General features: G+C 40.3%; 1 protein-coding gene across 1 annotated transcript in view; it reads left to right on the top strand.

Annotated features, from left to right (window-relative positions):
- Window positions 1-4,575: 4,575 nt before the first annotated feature.
- The window catches only part of DKK2 (dickkopf WNT signaling pathway inhibitor 2), a 79,142-nt gene continuing 68,531 nt past the window's right edge, over window positions 4,576-15,186 (top strand). Inside the window, exon 1 of the mRNA XM_066573896.1 lies at window positions 4,576-5,531. Coding sequence (XP_066429993.1) covers window positions 5,313-5,531 — 219 coding nt within the window. The 5' untranslated portion in view covers window positions 4,576-5,312. The remainder of the gene's footprint in view (window positions 5,532-15,186) is intronic.

Consider the following 15,186-nt stretch of genomic DNA (forward strand, 5'->3'; position numbering starts at 1 on the left):
GACATCCTATAATCCTATAAATGAGAAACCTGGCAAAACTTCAAATGAATCCCTAGAAAAAAGTATGCAAAGTGTCGCATCAGCAGTGATTCTGACATTATCTACTAGTCTACCTCATATAGCATTGAGGACAGGACAAGAAAAGCCAAAGCCTGTTTTTTTCATCCAAAAAGGGGACATTAGATCCCTCGTATCTGTACAGTCCTGCTAAAAAAGAGAGCATGCAGCTCCACCACTCAGCCTCTTGAGTAATATATTTGTGCTTTGTTCCCAAACAACCCAAAAAAGCATACAACCGGGCTGTGGGTCTGATGCATACGCTGCCCTTTCATGATTGAAGCCTCCCTGTATGGAGATTAAACATGTGTCCCCCGGTACCACATAAAGTCAAGTGAGCAAGTTTCAGTGTGAATCCACATTAGAATGCGGAAATTGAGTGATCTGAGCAACTTCGAACAAAGCATTGTCATCGGTGCTAGACTAGCCAGGGCCAGGATTTCACTGCCAACTTTGTAGGGTCTTCTCATGCAATGGTGTCAAGAGTGGACTGGGAATGGTGGGATCTAGAAAAAACATCCAGTGAAAGGGGGTCTCGTAGACTTAAACAACTCATTCCCAATTTTTGATCAGGAGTATCAAGAATCATTCAGTGCACAGTCAAACAAATTGTAACACTGGTGCTCTGACTGGCGTGTCCAAATGCACAACTCATCGCTCCTTAGCACAGATTGGCTATAGCAGCACTCGTTTGATGGAGTGCCATTGCTGAAAGCTTTACATTGAGGCCTTAGTCAGACGGGCGTTTTTTCGTGCGATTTGCAGATCGCATGACGGATGCGCATCCGCAAATCGCGTGACCGGTACCTGAAAATTGCCCGAAAATCTGCTCCTAGCCACGTTTCATTAGAAACGGGCCGGAGCTGTCCAGCGCATTGCATTCAATGGAGCTGGCAATACAGCCGGCTCCATTGAAAGCAATGCGCTGCGGGCGAGTGTGGGATGAATTGTCGGGAAGGGCTTAAATATATAAGCCCTTTCCTGCAATTCATCCAGAAATGTGTTAAAATAAACAAAATATATATACTCACCTTGTCCCGGCAGCTGGAGTTCAGCGCGGCCAGCCTGCAGTGGGTGTGAAGGGGGTGTGAGTCAGACCTGCCCCCTGATTGGCTCAGCGCTTATATATTTAACCCCTTCCTGACAATTCATCCCGCACATGCCGGCTGTATTGCCGGCTCCATTGAATTCAATGGGCAAACGTCGTTCTTCTCTGCCACAGCTGTTACAGCTGTGGCAGAGAAGAATGATTTGTCTACTATATGTTCTCAATGGGGTCGGCGCTGCTGCCGCCGGCCCCATTGAGCGCATATAGAGAAGATAACAGGAATCGCAGATCGCAGATAGGTGCGATCTGCGATTTCTGTTCTATAATTTATCGGACGAGCGCATAAAGAGCGCTCATGTGTCCGATACCATTGCAAAGCAATGGTTTTAAAAAATTGCCGGACGCATGCGCATGCGCAAATCGGGCGAAAATATGCCCGTCTGACCGAGGCCTGAAGCTGATAATGAATAAATATAAAAATCTGGATACAAATCCACAACAAAATGCACATCAAAATCCACCCCATTTGGTACGGATCTGTAGCAGATTTCAGCCATTCAATGGAGGAGTGAAGTCTGCTGTGGATCTGCATCAAAATCCGCACCAATAGATACCACATACTATATTCTACAGTTGTAAGTTGATTGCTACACATTCCGACACTAACATACCATTCCGTCATATATACAGGTATGTCTTACATGCTAATATGTAACATGGTATGAGGTACCTTTAGCAGATAGCTATAGTTAAAGCATTTGATGTGGGTAAATTTTCGTTTTTTCTTTTTAACCCTTTGCAATCCACTGTCTGACGCCTAAAGACATTTTGATTTAAGGCTGTACAGCTTCGATGTTGGAAAACATCTGTCGGGGTTCTCTTACTGTATATTGCCAGCCTCTCTGCTGTTGGAGCCTATCCAACGTGTCACCTCCTGCAGTACTGGCTTTAGCCAGCAGATAGCACCATTGTATAATGACAGAAAAAGAGTAAGCCCGCTAGGAAAACCAGGATACAAATTGGATTGGAAAGGGTTAATGAAGATGTCAACCATTTAGAAAATTGTTCATGGAAAATGCAAGAACAATCGAGATATCTTCTGTGATATATGCGGTTGTTTTATAACACCAAAGGGCAAATATATAGGAATTTGTTTGAAGAGTTTACAAAGCATATTTTGGTGAAGTTGGGTGACCAGGACAAATGCGCTAATACGCTCGCAGCTACAGAGCATATTAGCGCATGAACCAGGTTTTATTTATTTTATTTTCTGCACTATTCAAACTCTGCGCTAGTGTGCGTAAGTTTGAAAAAAAAAGTATGAAGATAGGTCCTGCCCTATCTTTCTTGTATGTAGGAAAACTACATGCGTTAAAGATAGGGCAAGTCCTATCTTTTCTTGTGAGAATCTGGCTAGTAAAAAAGAAACCATTGAAATCTATGGTTTCGTTTCATCCCGTTTGGAGGCCCTGATTTTCAGGCCCATCACTCCCATCTGTTTAAGCCCTCAAGTTGTATAGGATCTGTACAAATAGTTAAGTCAGCACAAAAAAGAATTAATATGCAAAAAAGAGAACTGAGGAGAAAAACCTGTCCACAATCAATAATAAGAAAATATATGTCTTGAGTCAGATTATAACCAAAATACTGCCACAATGTGGTTGGATGATTACATAACACGCTAAGGCATATATATATATAGGCCAATAGAGGGGGATTTGACACCTAATTGTTTATACTGTAGAAGACACTGTGCCTGCACTTACCAGTTGGGGGGGGGGGGGGGGGGTGATGGTTAAGGGAGAACAATACTGTGCCAGGCACTCACCAGTGTAGCAGAGAGTGGTTCCAACTACACTCACAGTCAGGGCCCATGTCAAAGAGCTGTACAGGAATGAACAGCATGATGTGGGCGATACCAAGCAGGGGGAGCGGAGAAAGTTGTCTCATCCAAACTCACTCCACTGTGCCCTGCACTCAGCAATGTAGCAGAGAGCAGCACCTGCTACACTAACGTGTGTGTTTGGCTCAGCTCCGTAGCATCTACAGAAAATCTGTCCTGGTAGCCCATAGCAACCAATCACAAAGCAGCTTTCATTTCTTATACTGCTGTGGTAAAATGAAAGCTACCATGGGCAATAAATATTTTCTTTTTGACACTTTATAACTATTATTGCTAATTCCACTGAAGTCTTTGAAGTATGGATATTTATATGTATAGATTGCAGTTGCCATCCTGGGATGGGCTTTCTACTATATATATATACACACACACACGCACACACACACAAAAGTTTAGACACACCCCTTTAACTGGTGTAATAATGAGAAAGTTGATTTCCAAGGCGTGTGAAGGTATTAATTGGGAGGGTTACTGCATTTTTTGGTGAAGGAGATGTTTTCTGTGGCCATTTTGAACTCAGCCATATAGAATTCAGCTCAGGTTTTTCAAATGGGAAGGGGGTCATGTAATATATCAATCTCTTCTTGAATTTACTCAGGAATACAATGGATGTGTAAGTTTTGCCCTATCTTTACTCGTTTAGGAGTTAAGCAACAAATTTGGTTAATTTGTGTCTGACAGCCAATGCCTTTTATCATTAACAGATCACTTAACAGCGAGAAGTACCTCCAGATGTTACAGAATACTATATTTCCATCTGTGCTTAATGATAACAACGAATTCTCACATTACTTTCAACAGGATGGCACACCTCGGCACTTTGCTGTGGCTGTACGCAGATGGCTGGATGTCCATTTTCCTGGACACTGGGCATAGAGGTTCAGTTGAGTGGCCACCAAGGTCGCCGGACATAACACCCTTAGACTTTTATCTCTGGGGCCATTTTAAGTCCCATGCCTATGGGGAAAAACTATGCCCAGCGGTAACCTCCATCAACGCCTTGAACATTCTCCCACTATAATACACATGAGGGTTGGCAGTCATTTACAGCTCTACGGGAATTTGCAATCACATTGTATATTACAGTCTGAGCACTTTGCAGTTAACATCCCCAACCGTGTACTTACTGTCGCTCAGAGGAAGCTGATCTGATTTAACATTTATTAACCACTCATGTAAAACAGACTTGCATTACTTAGCAGGAATTCCGAAATCAGAAAAAGCACATAAATGCCTGTATACCTGTACCCAATTACTAATCTGTGGGAGCTGGGATCTTGCCCATATGCTTATTGGAGCCTGCGCTTTGATTTGCTAACCATATGGTGAAATATATTTACCGTAACACTGTTAGACATCATTCTATATTAGAAACATACAGCATCATGCTCTGGTCATCCCACATAGAATGCTTGTATATGAGGGATGTCTGACATTCATAGGGACAGAAAAAAAAAGGAAATATTTCCTGTGGAACAGCTGCACAGTAATTGTTTGTAGGGCAGGAAAGACAGAACAATAGGATGTGCCTGGGTGTAATGTGGATCTTCTAATGTCTAGCTCATAGCAGGGAAGGAATATGAGGTGTGCATTTAGTCTGTGCACTCCAGGATGCGGGATTGTAGGAAGCATGTAGATAAACTTCTCAGGAGGGCATCTCTCCTTCTCGCTTCTTCCTTCCAAATGTTAGAAGTAACTGGGGGATCAGTTTCATGCTTTGTCACTCCTGGATGTGGGCGGGGGAAAGAAACCCATTGTGGAAACCTATAAAAAGAAAGGAGCTGAGGTCATTAAAGACCAAAGAGAAAGGGGAAGCCAGAAAGAGTCAGAAACACATGGAATGTTTGTATGTATCAGGTTCTGTACATCCCTGCTAGCTCTCTGCTGGACTGACTCTCTGAATGGGACTGGAGAATTGTTCTTGCAGCATCCTAGCCATATAGATGCTCACCTGGATCCCTGTCTAAGGATGCTGCTGGACCCTACTAGGAGGACAATCAACATCTGAGCTGGACCCCCTTTTCATGGACACTAAAACTGAAGATATCACCAGCGTTCAACTGTAAATCCTAATTCTAGTGAATCTTCCAGGAGGTTGTTGAATGCTGATGACTTTCAGTGCATGCATTGCATTTTCCACTCCCATGTATTCAAACGACCAGATGTGCAGTTTCTCCAGTAACTGTTTAAAGTTATTGGGTGTGATTGTAAACTAGAGAGAACAGATCCCGTAGTGCCTTCTGTTTCAGACATTTGGAGAATTGTATCATAGTTCTTTCCTTCACTTACACTCAGTGCTGAAGGATGAACATGGTTTTCCTGGGGTGGAATGGAGAGTGCTGCTGTCTGCTACCTCTACTAGCTGTAGTCCTGATGGTGGAGAGTACCCAACTAGACACCTCCAGATCCAAGGTCAACTCCATCAAGTCCATTGTAGTGGTACAGACTCCTACTCTGGCCACCAACAGGTCTTTAAGCTTCCAGCATGGAATTTCCCACAAGAAAGGGAAGAACCTTGGACAGGTAACATTTCATTCTAGCTTCATATATTTTTTTAGGTGCCTCACCATGATTGCTGCATATTGTTGTATCTTCCAGAGAAAACTTCTTATTTTATAAGGTATAGTCACTTTAATTTGAAAGTATGGGATAATTGGAAATAAGGAGAATGCATTTGTGTCTGTTATTGCCTATTGTTTACCATAGTATGTTGTGGAATTGACTTCATTGGACAATAATCAAACTGTATAGTAGAGGTGGAAGAAAAAGTCCTGTAAAGAGGCTAAAGTCCATCTTTGCTTGTAAACATCGTCCAGTTATGAGTATCTGGATAATTATCTAGGGCAAGTATGTATATTTAGTAACTTATCCTGTATATACTTGAATATGTCTATCACCACTACACTTATGAGTAGAAAGATCATTTTTCATCCCAAAGGACCAATATATTTTACACCATTAATTGCTGATATATACCAATAGCAGACAAAAAGTTTTTCCAGGTTTGAAACATTATTTATTGCTAGAATTACAATTTGGACAGAAGTCTAAGCAATTACTCCTCGCGTCGAAAATTAGTTAAGAGATTCTCCACTTTGAGATTTAATGCCCTGGCACATCATGTCAGTAGGAGCTTACTTAAGAAGTTTTAGTTCTTGATCAGTCACAGAACAGGTCATTCACATATTTCTCTAGACTGAAGATGATTGATGTTTTTGCTGAAGCTACTTTTCCTGTCCTGTCCTATCCTATCTTACCCTATCAGTCAATGTGCATCAATGTGAATATGGCACTTGTAGTTCTCCAGAGAGGTGCAGTTTTAAGATGCTGCAAAAAAATGAATTCTCTAGTCAGGAAAAAATGGATACTATTAGTTTTATTTTATGTTTACTACTAGCCTTAAAGATCATTGGTATGAGGGTGTCACCAAATGTCAAATTCTACTTTCTGGACTGGGTGTTGTGTGGTTTCAGATGCTTGCCTTTACTCATCCTTAATCTGAGTCTTGTTGTACTGATGACTGTGGATGGTATTCATTTGTTTGTAAGCTGTAGTTGACGCACTTACAAACTGGGATTAGCAAACATATATTCTCCGGGTAATCTGTAGATGAGAAAAGGAAATGTAACGGAATACGGAAAGCAGATTTGGAAATGTACAATATATATCATAGATAAGTGTACCATTTTAGTCATTTCACCATGCTGCTTTTTAGGCTGCGTTCACACTTGGAGTTTTTTTTGCCGTTTTTTCGACTAAAATTAAAAACGGCATCGAAAAAAAATGCATGTATTGTTAAAAATTGCGTGCGTTTTTGAAAAGAGCAATAGTGAATCGAAGTACAGGAAAAAAAGTTGACAAACTGAACTTTGTACTTTAATGTGCACTGCAATGATTGGTAGTGAATGATGTTATTAAAGTGGAGGCAATGATACCTAGAATGCTGTGGGCTGACATGAGTTACTATCCCATCTGGTGAGCAGGTATAGTACATAGAGGCTTCAATAAAAGCAGCTTATTCTTTATGTTTCCTTTTCTGCATGGATATTTAAATATTATTGATCAGCGATATAATCATAAAAAAGGAAAATGATTTGACCCTTCAGTAATTCCTATTACAGATGTAGCAGAGTTGGGTTTGTTATTTGTAACAGTTTCTCTCTTGGACTGGCATTTAACAGACACATCAAGATGAGTTGTGCTAAATGACAAACTCAGCTCTGCTACATCTGTAAATTATTGTTGCAGTGACTTCTGCTATTTCATAACACAATGAATGCTGAACAGCTGTGCTGTGGCTGTGGTCACACTGACCCTAACTTGTGTGGTTGGTTTCGCAGTAAGTCTCATTGCATGTCCTATGTGCAGTCTTCGGTTCCTCAGTAAGATGTGCAGACAGGGAATTCATCCCTTCAGCTCTGGCCATACTAGACAGATATTCCCAGCACCCCATCTTATCACACCGACCATCTGGCTTCTATTAACTTGCCTCTTACACATTTTTTTTCCCTTCAAAATGAGCTAACATGAACTACACATCATAAGATAAGTGACATATAATATGTCAAAGAGAAGAGAACATTATAATTTCAACTGAAATAACACATTGGACAGGTTACCTGATAGGGCAGCGCAAGATAAACATCAATTATTGATCTAAATAAATCAACACTAATTACATGCATGTGTCTCAGAATGGGAGAAAGATATAGATCACAAGATGCTCAATGTCTTCACTTTTTCCATATAGGCGATTACTGAACCATATGTATGTATACAATTTGTTCTGTGCATCATTAAATGCTAATTTGTAACTTTTACTACCACCAGCATTAGATTACCGGACTTTCTCCTTTTCAACCCCAAGGCAAGATTTTCACATGACTCTTGAATCCTAATAACCGGGACTAAACTTTAAAAATAAAGTTTTTTTGTTTTTTTTATTACATGTGGAGATACTAAAAGCTACTACTACTACTACTAATACCACCATCCTATTAGGATTTTTGTAAAACATACATATATTACAGCTAAAAGTTTACATATATTTATAGACTGATCGATAATTGGTCAATAGACAAGGAGATGATACAATAGATATACAGATATAGAACTAGAGATATATTAGATAGATAGATAGATATGAGATAGATATTAGATAGATAAATAAGTAATAGATAGATAGATAAATATGAGATAGATAGATAAGTGATAGATAGATAGATAGATAGATAGATAGATAGATAGATAGATAGATAGATAGATAGATAGATAGATAGATATTAGATAGATAGATATTAGGTAGATAGATAGATATTAGACAGATAGATAGATATGAGATAGATAGATAGATAGATAGATAGATAGATAGATAGATAGATAGATAGATAGATATGAGATAGATATTAGATAGATAGATAGAAAGATAGATAGGTAGATGGGTAGATAGATAGATATGTGATGATACATCAATATATCACACAAGAAATGTCCCTTTTACACTATACAGTATACCTATAATGCATTTACAGTGCCTATGAGCCTTTCAAGTTGCTGTTTAGAGTTTGTTGCACTTTTTTACGTTCATTATTCCTAACTTAGTTATTTGCTTAATAGACAACATCAGACTTAATTGCATAAAACAAACATAAAAAGTCTGCAGCCCGACTTATTCCAAAAAATGTCTCACAGATGGGGATAGTTACATATAAAAAAACATCCTGTGTTAATCAGGATTTTGTAACATGTTAAATTCTAAATTGTGATTTATTTATCTTAAACTGTGCACCTCCTGGTTTTCCAGTTTCCAGTCAAAATAAGTATTTTCTAAAAAATCTGTTCCTTTTTATATCCTGCTCTATCCTTTTCAACAATATATTTGTGTAGTTCCTGGAGTCATGCATGAGCTGTGATTAAACTTTCACTGTTAATTAACCTGGAGGGTGACTGGTGCTATGGTGTAATGCTTGTAATTTCCAGTTTCTTTTTTTTTTTCTTCTGCGTATGTCATATTGCATATAATGTCTGCTGGAAGGCTAGTTTGGACTGGGGCCAAAGTTGTGGTACTTCAACTCATTACTATAGGACTTTAAAAGGAATCTGACAGCAGAATTGTGAGATTGAGTGTAATCATATGTACATTTATACAGGACCTTCCGCAGCCCTGCTACATATTTATGGATCCAGTTTGCAGGCTATGGATATATATTCACAAATCACAGAAATGAACATATTTAGTAGTACTGATTTCGTCATGTATCTGCTTCTTTTCTTCACTAAGGTAACATAGTATTGAACTTTTACCTGCAACCCACCTAAAAACCAGAGATAACAGCACACCATTACTTTACTGTAAATTGTATCAAATGACAGAATCCAGCTTTGGTTCACCGAGCAACTCAGCTCTGCTGTATCTATATATCTCTGGTAATTTGCGCACTGCAGACTCGTAGACCGATGTTTTTCATCTTTATGAGGCCGGTTTTATATGGCAGTATTGTAGGATGTCCATAATAGAGATCCGTATTACAGATTACATTACAAACATATGTCCTCAGTATTTTATCAGTGCTTGCCTTTTACTTTCTACTGAGCAACTACTGATCCATAATTGTCAAGTAGTAAATAATAGCAATATGGAGGCAAAAATCTAAAAAATAGGTCATGCTGCGTTTTAAAGAAATGGCCATGTGAATAGATACATGGAAGTATATTACCTCCGTATTACGGTTTGCAGAACTCTGAGCACATACAGCCTGATGCAGAGTGGAAATATCGTAGAAGTTCAGTGTTTGGGCCACGGTACATCAGGAACAAAGATAAATGTTTTTATTCAACATGTGACTTGAAATCATTATGTAATTGGTTGGGTGTTGCTGTGCTAATTAGATTTTGTTGTTTCACCAATTAAGATAGTAGTTGAAAAATGTACATATTCTACAGACTGAAAAATGGATTCAAGAGTCTTGACAAGACATATAAATTCAACATTAATTACTATTTTGTTTCAATTAGAGTTTTTTGGACAAAGCTGTTGACCAGCAGAAAATATCCCTGCCGGTCCGCAAGGTGTACCTTTGCACACTGCATGGGTTAACTGTAGATTCAATACGTCACCTTTCTTATGCAACACTTTCTAATGGACAAGTAATGTTGGACAGTAGAGATGACGGAGTATACTCGCTAAGGCACATTACTCGAGCGAGTCGTGCCTTAGCCAAGTATCTCCCCGCTTGTCTCCAAAGATTCGGGGCCGGCGGGGAGGGGTGGGGGAGAGCGGGGAGGAACGGAGGGGAGATCTCTCTCTCCCTCTCTCCCCCCCGCTCCCCGCTGCAACTCACCTGTCACCCGCGCCGGCCCCCGAATCTTTAGAGGCGAGCGGGGAGATACTCGGCTAAGGCACTACTCGCTCGAGTAATGTGCCTTAGCGAGTATACTCGCTCATCTCTACTGGACAGTCATTTCTTGAATAATCTCTTTCCATATCTTCTTCTTCATGAGTGAGATATGAGTGGCCATAGTGGAGCATGTTTTAGGCCATATTTACACGGGTCATTACCTTGCACGAGTTCTGACTGATTGAGATATGGACAGAACTCGCATAAGAAAAGGACCCATTTTTTTCTATCTGTTCCTATACACGGTTATTCAAAGAGAAGGAGCAGATTTGGGGATTTAATTACTCACTACAAAAGACAGGTGCACAATCCACAGATCACTGAAAAGAGGAAGGTTCAATGTTTTTTATGACATACCAGTAAGTTCCATTTTCTGCCACACAGTAGCGCTGTTTCTTGTTGTTTACAGTTTATAGAACAATGGCGGCACCGCAGGAGAAATCGTTTTGCGTGCTCAAGTTTGCTAAATGTGAATCCATTGCTAAAGTACAACATGAATTCCAGCATCGATTCCAAAATCAGCTGCCTCGTCACAAGCAAATTTAGGAATGGCACAGAAAATTTGTTAAACATCGTTGCTCATGTATATGAACCTCAGGGACCACAAAACTGTAAACGAGACCCCCAGTGCTGGGATGTGGCAGAAAGTCTTTTGTAGTTTGTAACTAAGGTCAAGGACACATGCGCTAATACACTTCCCGCTACTGAGAGTATTAGAGCATGAACCAGGGTTTTTTGTTTTTCTTTTGCACTATTTAAACTCTGCGCTATTGCATGCGAATTTGAAAGAAAAAAGCAGGAAGATGCGTCCTATCTTTTCTTGCCTGTACTATTAATGCGTGAGAACCAATGGGTTCCTATAGAAGCGTTCATATGCGTGAAATTTGAAGTGCAAAACAGCGTGCACCTGAAAACGATAGGACAAAGGTGCGCGTTTGCATGAGTTTCCATTGAGTCCTGTGCTTCCAAAAGGTTCCCCACTGCTTACAGCAGGACATTTAAAAGGTACTGCTGCCACTCCATTGAAAGTAATGGGATGAAGGCAACCCTCGCAGCGAGGATTTTCAATGAATGGCTGAGTGCTGACTCTGATTGGTCACAGTACTCAGCCAATCAGAGGCAGCGCTTTCAGGATGCCGGGATTTCTCAATCCCTATCCACCAGAAAGACAGAAGAAGACTGCCAGGGATCGGGGAGAAGAGTCGGACAGCGCTTCTAGGTGAGTTAACTTTTTTTTATTCTACAGCTAGAGATGATTTTCAGGGTAGGTCTTATTTTTCAACCCCCTCCTCCCGTTCACGCACTCCTCTGCCACAGCTGTGGCAGGGGATTCTTTCATCCCCGCTGCAGTCCCATCATCACTGAACACAGTGCTGTGACAGTGTTCAGTGATGAGGGGACCTTCGTGGAGCAGCTGCTCTAGTGAACGGGCAAAGTTTTATGCGCAGCCCATATGAAACTTTGCCCCTTCACGCATTTTCCACTTATGCAAGGAGCGCATTTTTTTTTGCTACCATAGGCGGCCAAAAGAACACGCTCGTCTGACCAAGGCCTTAGAGTGTATTTTACCAAATAAATTAGTTTGACTCCGTCCATGCATATACATTTTGGATAATTTGGACCAAGATACGTTTTGGTTGCTCAGTCCAACTTCTGTAGGCAATAAATGGAAAAACAGCACTTACTTTATAGACTTTCCTCCACTGTCATTGCTTTTATCACAGCCTCAGGAATATGCTTACCTAGGTGACCAGTAAACAACCAGATTTTCCACATACTTCAAACTCGTTGCAGTCTATTGTAGGGTACTATGTCTCGATGAAAGATCTACCAGATAGTTTAGGAAAAGAATCAAAACGAGGCTTGTCCTCTATAGTTAGTTCACCCCACTAACACAGCCACCAGTCCCTCACACTACCCCCATCAGAAGAGCAGCATGACCATTTCTAACAGTCATACTACACCCCTCCGCATACGCCAGACGTACTGTGATAAGCTCCTTTTCATAACAACCTCTTTAGCAAATAATACTAGAAGAAACTAAAACTTTAGAGAGATTCTAATACCATTGACTGATAAAACACCTTTTCACTCAATTACCATTGGTGTAGAATTTCATATTTCCTTAATGAAAGTAAAATAACCATTGTGAAAAAGAGAATACGTATAAATGACCAAGACAAACTACAAGTCGTGTCTCTTTATATTATAGCTGCTGCCTATTACTATGTGAAAGTGAAATACTATAGTCACCATTTAACTTGTTTTAATGTCTCTTGGTCCAGGCACATTCCCAAGAGACGCTCCTTCAGTAAACAGTCCGCCGTCGCCCTCCTTGGTATAAATATATCAGTGAGAACCAAGTGAAGAAGTGACATTTAAAACTATCAGGTTCAGGTATTTTGCTTCAGGGCTAATAGGAGAAAAGGTGGCTTTGGAAAAAAAGAGGAAATCTAAGAGGTGTTCAGGTCTAAAACATATTTCCAGCAATGATGAAAGGGCAAAGGGATGGATTACATTCAGACAGACATTATTAGCACCTTCAATGCATTCTTGTCCTGTAAACACTGGGACACATTGCAAGTGTTTCAATAGGAAACCTTGATTGGCATCCGACACTTGGGAGCTGCCTGTACCGGGCGTCTTAATGTGTTCACCTGAAAGAACACAATGTGTTGTCTAATGTTAGAAAGAGAAGAACTCCAGGCAGAGTTCTTTACAAAGTAATGAAATATATGTATACAACCCCAATCTAAAAAAGTTGGGACGCTGTATAAAATGTAAATAAATGTAAAGAAAAGAAGAATGCAATGATTTAGAAATCTCATATAACCATATTTTATTCATAATGTAACAAGGAACACATATCAGAAGGGGGAAGGGAGACATTTTTCAATGTCATTTCAAAAAAAAAAAATTAAACTCATTTAGAAGTTGTTGGCAGCAACATATTTCATATAAGTTAGGCTAAAGCCAAGTCTACCATTGTGTAGCATCCCGTCTTCTTAGTACAACAGTCTGTAAACTTCTGGGATGTGAGGAGACCAATTGTTGGAGTTTTGGGAGAGGAATGTTGTCCCATTCTAGTCTGATGTAGGATTCTAGCTGCTCGATAGTCCTGGGTGTTCTTTGCCACATTATGCGGTTCATAATGCGCCAAATGTATTCTATTGTTGGAAGGTCTAGACTGCAGGTGGCCGGTTCAACCCCCGGACTCTTCTTTTGCGGAGTCATGCTGTTGTGGTGGATGCAGTATGTGGTTTAGCATTGTCTTGCCGAAATATGCAAGCCCTTCCCTGAAAGAGACGTTGTCTGGATGGGAGCATATGTTATTCTAAAACCTCTATATACTGCTCAGCATTGATAGTGCCTATCAAGATGTGTGACCAGCCTATGCTATAGGCACTAATGCAACCCCATACCATCACAGATGCAAGTGTTATGTTCGTGTGCAAATAAGCACATGGCCTACACGAACGTGCCCCAAAACAGGGATCTCAAACAGAATACAGACTGGACATGCTGGCAGAAACACCAACTGGACAGAGAACTGCATGCTGCAGACTGGACTGGCGGACAGACATAACAAAGGGACTGACAAAATGAGTCAAACAATCATCATGCATACCATAGTCACATAAGCAGATAATATAGGTATAAAAGTATGAGGCATTGGTTTGTACATTGGCCAATGAACTTAAGCTTCAAGGCCACGGCAAGGCTCCTCGTGTCTTGCAGTCCCTACACTAGCAAGACACATCTACTAGAGGACCCCAAGGGCCACCCTAGCGCAGAAATAGCAAACAGCACAACAAACTGACACAAAACTGACAGAAAATAAGCATACAAACTGACATGAACCAACCAACTCACAGCAAGCTGCAACGGACAATGATAAATGACTGCTCACTCTGGACACCAAACATACACTGACAGGAACTGGGTTTATATGTTAGCAAAGACCCAGGGGATTGGCTAGCAGGAGATCACCACAACCAGCCAGCACAATCATGCTGCACCTGTGGGCTTGTGCTGCTAGAAACCATAGTACAACAGATTCCAGCCAGCACAACCTAACAGCAAGCTTTTGTACTGTGCGCTGATAACAATCTGGATGTTTCTTCTCCTCTTGGGTCTGCAGGACACAGCGTTGGTGGTTTCCAAAAACAATGTTAAATTTTGATTCATCTGACCACGTAAAAGTTTTCCATTTTGTCCCAGTACATTTTAAGGAAGACAGTATTCCTGGATTGTGTTGATTATTTGCCTTCTCTTTTGCATGATACAGCTTTAACTTGCATTTGTGATTTCTGGAAGTATTCCTGATCCCATACAGTGAATTGCATTAAAGAATCACGTCTGTTTTTAATGCTGTGACACTAGAGGGACTGTAGATCTTGAGTATCCAATATTGACTGTCGGCCTTGTCCCTTGTGCACATGCATTTCTCCAGATTCTTTAATCTTTTGATGATATTATGTACTGTAGATGGTGGGATATTCAAAGTCTGTGGAATTTTATGTAGCAAAACTTTTTTTCCTGTAATTCTTCCACAATTTTTAGACTCAGTTTCTCACAAATTGGTGAGACTCTGGCCATCTTTGCTTCTGAGAGACTCTGCCTCTCTAACATACTCTTTTCATAGTCATGTAACCTAGTAGAAAATTGATCTTTCAGCTGTTTTTCATTAGTATCACTTACTTTTGTAGCCTTTTGTCACCCCTGCCCCACCTCTTGTGAGATGTGTTGCTGCCATCAATTTCTAAATGAGTTTTATTTTA

This window comes from Eleutherodactylus coqui, chromosome 7 (genome assembly GCF_035609145.1).
Source record: "Eleutherodactylus coqui strain aEleCoq1 chromosome 7, aEleCoq1.hap1, whole genome shotgun sequence".
In the NCBI taxonomy this organism is placed as follows: Eukaryota; Metazoa; Chordata; class Amphibia; order Anura; family Eleutherodactylidae; genus Eleutherodactylus; species Eleutherodactylus coqui.